Here is a 6450-nt window from a genome sequence, read left to right as displayed (position 1 = left end):
TTCCTCAGAGCGATCACATGCTCTAAACTGCCTTTGCTCCAGCTGTAAACACAGATGCTAAATGCTGCTGCTAATATGAGAAATATTTCGCTGATGCAAACTGCTAACATGACACTTAGTTTAAACTAGTTTATGGTTGCACATTTTTGTACTCAGTTATACACAAACCACTCAAATATACACAGCGATGTGGATTAAAAGAGCCTTCACTTATCTTAGATGTTGATGTCAGCTGTTCTGAAGTGAGCCACAGCAAACAAAGCCAGGTATTTGAATACTGAGCAGTGAGCTCATTGGCTACTGATACAGGAGAAAACCAATCAGCTGTGCAGTGTGGTGATGATGTCATTAGGTCAGATTGAGTTAGACCTACATTACAGTGATGTCACAATCCCTTAAAATACAGTTCTCTGGTTTAATCTTCACATTTTCTGGTCTGTGTTAAGGGTCGTGCCAGGAAGCTCGTGGTCCAGGCGCTGCCTTCGATGGAGGTTTTCTACTCACTAGAAGTGTCTTCAGATTCGTGGTTGATCCAGAAGGGAATCAGTATGGTAATTAAAACAGTGGATCTTAACAGTATGGAAATATGCATCATATAATGCAGACGTGTAAGATTTCTTTGAGCCGTGATGTACTGAACACAGCTTGGTTTACTTATAGGGTTTGGGAATCCTTAGAAATTTTCTGGTTCCGGTTCTGCCTAACGGTTCCGGTTCCATTAAAATCATTAAACAACTACTTAAAAATAGTTTGTTTTTTACACTATCAATAACATTTTGTTTTTCAAGCAGGAATAAGGTTGACCAAACAGTCCCTTGAGGACTGAGACACTTGTTCATTTTCCTAAATTAATGAAATATAAACTGTTATACTTATAACCATGTGTGTACACACTCCATAAAGCCCCTATTTTACAAATAATCATGCAGTCAGGAGATGCTGTGATGCTTTCCACATTCTTAAACATTTAAAATACATGAAAATAATATTTTCTATCACTGTTTATCACTCTTGAAATGACCTGTACACTAAATAATCTAACCCTCATACTTACAGAACAATAGTTGAAGTCAGTGTGTATATTAATGACAATATGGCACAAATATAATGTAATTTAGTGGCAGCAGGTGCTGTGTGAAACTGTGTGCTCAGTAATTAAAGAGGCAGGGCGGCGTGTCTGTTATTTGGTTTGTGACATCCTTCACGGGAAACCCCGAACCGTCAGAATGTCGCACCAGAACCGGTTTCAGAACCGGAACTTAGAAATTGCTCATGATTCCGGTTCTTTTCAAAAAACGGAACCGGTTCTCGGTTCCCAGCCCTATTTACTTATGGTGCTGTTTAAATGCCTTTATTCAATCACAGATCTTTCTGTAATTAATCACGCTTAACGATCAAGTTTGTAATCATGAATATATTTTTGTGTTTAATCTGAAAAGGTGATGTAGAAATGACGATGGTATATTTGCAGCAAGGTATATCAGTATAAGACATTGATCCGTCGTGTTTCTGAGTCTAATATTAGGATCTGCGTGTACAGTGGTTAAAGCAGCTCCGGTGGTTTTTATTCGCTCTCTAGAGGCACTTCTTTGCGTCTTCTGCTGGGAAGCCTATGGGAGCCAGAATTAACTGTTATAATTAATTATAGATGTGGGTTTATGGTAATAACCAGTATTGATGACCAGTGCTGATTAACTTGTTGGAAGCAATATATCGGTCGAGCTGTAAAAGAAACAGTGCTTGAATAGTTGTACTGATTGATGATCTTCTGCTGGTATATTGCCCACCTCACACAGAGTTATGACCCTCTCTCTTCCTCAGGACCCTATCTATCTGCTGGAGGGGGTTTTGGCGAACACACAGAGGTGCCTAACAGACACATTCATGACCGTCTGTAGATATTAAGGCCAATGATCTGCATTAATATTGTGGGGTTAATATGTTGTAGTAGTATATTTTTGGATGATTACTGATTTGTATGTGTCCTAGCAGCTGTGAAGATCCAGTGTCTGCTGTTGTGATCAGATGCTTCACGGAGGCGCTGCCAGAGAACAGGTGTGCTCCTCTAACATCCCTGAGATTGATCATGATGGGATCCGCAGTGTAATTCTGAACAAGTTTTGATGTCATTAAGATATTTGTTGAAGAAGCAGCTGAAGGAATGCTCTGCTTGATTTTAAAGATTGTTTGGGTGGTTTTGCTTCATTATAATGATTAATTTATTTGCTTTCTGTTTCTTCAGATTTAAATAAGTTTTAATCCTCTGGTCTTGTTCATTTAGTCGTCTCACTCGTGTTCACTCGCAAAACAGACCTGAGACTGCAACGGAGTAGTGATTAAATTTTTCATTAAATGAGTGGACTGTATTTATGTTTTTCTCTAATATTTGACAGGATTTCGTGTTACTAAATATTCTAATTAAAATATTATTCATTTATCATAAAATTTAAATAAATAAGTGCATTAGTGATTGGATACAGGTTAGTGCCACCTGTTGGAAAGAAATGAGGAAAATAATCTGTGATACGAGGGTTTAGCCTCTAGATGCTTCTGTAGGTCTGTATATGAATGCATCCAGTTCTCAGCCTGAAGGAGCTTCTCACCGAGTGATGATTCTCATCAGAACCAGATCCATCTGCTCATCAGCTGATGTCTGTTAGTGGAGTTACCTTTTCAGACACGTTTGTGATTCTGTTCACACAGCAGTACAGCAGAAGCTTCATGCATTCTGAAGAAAAACTGCAGAGTGTTTCAGACTAACACGACCGAACAAAACCAGAGAGTTAAAGAGTTCAGTTACTGCCGGTTGTTTTCAGCGTCTGCTTGCGGTGTTGTGTTCACTCTTGATCTTCTCCCTCCAGACTGAACAAACTTCTGTACAAGCACAAGTTTGAAGAAGCAGAGAAATTTGCCAAAGCCTTTGGACTCGATGTTGAAGTAAGACCCTGGTGACGTTAGCTGTGAGCGTCTGCTTTATAAGAGCACGGTCCTGGTGAGCTGACGAGGTGTGTGTGTGTGTGTGTGTGTGTGTGTGTGTGTGTGTGTTGTAGCTGGTGTATAAGGTGAAGCTCAATGTTGTGCTGGAAAAGCTGATCTCAGCATCAGGAAGTGATCAAACCCTGGAGTGGCCCGAGCTCATCGAAGAGGCCAAGACCAACCTGATGAAGATCATGGTAATAATCCGCTTTACAGCAGTCTTAGCCTGTAAACACATGTATGTGTAGTAAATGTATTCAAATCTCTGTCATTATGTTAAGACCTTATAGAGACTAAAGATATAGAGCAGGAGAGTGACACGTGGTTCAAAACAAAGCAGTGCCTGAGTATGAGCAAATAAATTACTTTATTTAGTTCAGTCTAATCTGCAAAGAGTAGAGTTTTCGCTGTACTGAGATACTGGTGGAAGGTGGAAAATATGATTGAAACACAAGCTAAATGTTTAGTAGGCTGTGTAAAATAATAACACGGTGATCCGGACACCACGAAGGTCTCGATCTAGCCTCGTTTAGAAGACCATGATTGAAGAACACTGTCGAGTGTAAATGGACAGTCTCCAGATTACTGATTGTTGGTGCATTATTATTATTATTATTATTATTTTGTATTTTGTGTATGTTGTAAAGTAAACTAATAATAGGACTCTGTCAGAGAATGATGGTTATTTCATGATAAGTGTATAATAAATCAGAAGTCTATGATATGGGGAGCAGTTCTGGGCTATGGTAAAATTATTTCTATGGTAAAATAACATCTCTACACCGAGTCTGTGAGCAGCAGCTGGTTAGGCTGAACTCTGTGCTGTGTAAGTGTGTAGTGTGGATGTTTAACGTGCAGTCGTGCCGTGTGTCCCGCAGGACGAGCAGTTTGTGGTGCAGTACTGTCTGACTGCTTCCTGGCCTTCTCTGAGCATCGCTGAAGAGATGCTGAGCTACACCTCGAACCGCTTCCCCTGCTGCCAGATCCAGACCGCCCTGGCTAAGCTCGCCACCTTCGCCAGCGTCTATGGGCCGGACAACTTTGAGTACGTCCAGCAGACCAGTCTGTCTCTGTCACTGAGTCTAGGACACACACTTGTGCACCTCGTCTCTTTGCACGTTTGCAGTAATCACTTCGTGTCATTAACAGGGGCATAGCATGGATTGAGTTCCTGAACAGTGCGGATTATCTCAAAGACGTCCTCGCTCTTCTGAAAGAGGGCAATCTTACTGGAGCACAGCACTTGTGGCTTCGACATGAGGTACTCCTAAAAACATGTAGTGTCTTTATTCACTTCTGTGGGGCACGGCGAGATTCCCAGCGCTGAGAGAGTCGTCTGCGTGACCGCAGCATTATATAGAGACTGAAATCATGAACACGTCAAACCCATTCCATGATTTAATGGCTTGAAATGATACAAAAATGATTGACTCGCTCTTAAATAATAAGTTAATAAGTCATGTTGGGTTTAATAAAGGGTTTAATATATTTATAAATGTACTGAAACTGTAAAAGAAATGCTGCGTTTTCAAATACTGTAATAACATGCGGTTTAATGCAGACACTGCTGCTTTAAGTGCATCGTTCCTCAATAGCTCTGTGTTGAGTGTTTCACATTATAATGATTCTAAACACACTGAAAGATTAGTAATAGACTCTAGAAATTCTTTTTTAGACTAAAGAAATTCTTTAACCCTGGTCCTTCGTATATGCAGTCTTACACGTGTTCTGTAGCTTATAATGAACACAAAGCATCCGTTTCCAACACTCAAAGCTAAACCGCACCCGTGTTTCTGTGTTTGGAAATGAATGCGGTGGTGTTTTCTCATTCAGAGACATCAGTTCGGCCGATCTACAAGTCATTTTCATTTTCACAGAAGAATAACATGTTCATGGATGTGTAATGCATATCTCATAAATGACAAAGTTCTTAAGTTGCATGGTGTCTGTTTCATGGTGTGTTTTTTACATTTTGAGCAGATTCCCTCGAACACCTGCGCACAGAAACTCTACGAAACACACCTGACACTGGCGTCTAATCATATTTTATATTCCTCATTTTACATCGTCACAGGGAATATGAGTCTATATGAAAACCTGAGATAATGAATAAGTTTCCGTGTAGAAGTGAACACGCGTGAGCAGTTCACGGAGCGCCGCGCATGAGACACGGAAAAATTATTTATTAACCATTCCTTTAGTTTAAATATGAGGACGTTTTATTAATATCTTCCCTTGGTTTAAGATCCATCCTTTGTTAATTATTATTATTATTATTATTATTATTAGTTATAATCTGAACAAGTTTTAATCAAAATAAATTTTGATTTTGATTAATAGCAATTAATAGAATAACCATAAAAGGTTTTTGTGTTTAGAGAAATGACGTCATGATCTTGCTCATCAAAACATGTTGATGTTGGTACACAGGAGTTCAGTTATAATCACTGAATTTGTGTGCGAGCGCACAGAACAGAGCACAGTCAGCTAAACTGACGAGAATCTGACGCAGCGTTTACTTAATGCCTCCAGTTGACACTTTAGTCATTTTCATATTTTGCTTTAACTGCAGCAGCCGTCAGAGTTCAGTTTATTAGTGCAGGGGCATTTTGTACCCCCTTATCTTGAATTTGTGTGGCAATGTTTATTTTTGTTTATTTTGTTAGCATATTTGCCACAAGCCCCCGTTAATTTCTGACCCTAGTATGCATTATTTTCTACTGAGATAAAAGTTGTTTGAAGGTGCTAAAAAGTCCCTGATGTTTTCTAGATCATTTAAATCACTTTGATTTATTTTTTATGTATTTATTTATTTTTATTAGTCAGTATTGTAACTTTGTTGCTAGTTTATTTCTATGATGGTCAGGTGAAATGCATGTTTCCAGGGTGAGTTTTCCAGGGAGTTTGATGAGAGCAGCCTGCATGCTCTGCTGGGCTCCATCTCATCGGACGTCCCGTCACAGGACCTGAGGCTGTGGCTGAAGGGGGTTGTGGTCCCGTTTGTGTGGAGAGTGTTGCCCAACGGACAGGTATGACTTCAAACACCATGTGTCCAGCTTGTCTTGATGACATCAGTGTGTTGTGAATTCGATTAAACACCAGTTATTGGGAAAGAAATGAGTGCTGTCAGTCGATTTAATTTAACACTCATTTTTCTGCAATTAATCATGATTGATCGTAAATATAATACATTTATTCTGTCACAATTTCACATTGCATCTCCAAATTGATGAATTAATGAAGGCCAGTATCACTGATACCAATACTGCTAATGATGTCTCTATTAAATGCTTTTTTCTCTCTCAATTTTAGCCATTAATCATAACCATTCAACATTACAGTATAATTAAAATCCATTCTTTTTAGCATGTAATAGGCTTTGAAAAATATAACAATTTATATTATTTTAATAAGTTAAAGGGGTAGTTCACCCAAAATTGAAAATAACCCCATGATTCACTCACCCTCAAGCCA

At 39.1% G+C, this 6450-nt stretch overlaps 1 protein-coding gene across 6 annotated transcripts in view; it reads left to right on the top strand.

The window, feature by feature from the left end:
• kntc1 (kinetochore associated 1) overlaps window positions 1–6450 on the top strand; it is an 81779-nt gene that overhangs the window by 10440 nt on the left and 64889 nt on the right. For 4 of the 6 annotated variants that reach the window (XM_042757048.1, XM_042757047.1, XM_042757045.1 and 1 more), the window contains exons 11-18: window positions 447–551; window positions 1822–1865; window positions 1990–2055; window positions 2862–2937; window positions 3051–3173; window positions 3855–4021; window positions 4126–4237; window positions 5862–6005. In XM_042757048.1, the coding sequence (XP_042612982.1) occupies window positions 447–551; window positions 1822–1865; window positions 1990–2055; window positions 2862–2937; window positions 3051–3173; window positions 3855–4021; window positions 4126–4237; window positions 5862–6005 (837 nt within the window). The remainder of the gene's footprint in view (window positions 1–446; window positions 552–1821; window positions 1866–1989; window positions 2056–2861; window positions 2938–3050; window positions 3174–3854; window positions 4022–4125; window positions 4238–5861; window positions 6006–6450) is intronic. The other 2 variants (XM_042757049.1, XM_042757046.1) reach the window with 1 other exon arrangement.

The sequence above is a fragment of the Cyprinus carpio genome, chromosome A5, assembly GCF_018340385.1.
Source record: "Cyprinus carpio isolate SPL01 chromosome A5, ASM1834038v1, whole genome shotgun sequence".
NCBI lineage: Eukaryota > Metazoa > Chordata > Actinopteri > Cypriniformes > Cyprinidae > Cyprinus > Cyprinus carpio.
The sequence above is the reverse complement of the archived record's forward strand: the minus strand, read 5'-3'. Positions and strand labels throughout refer to the sequence as shown.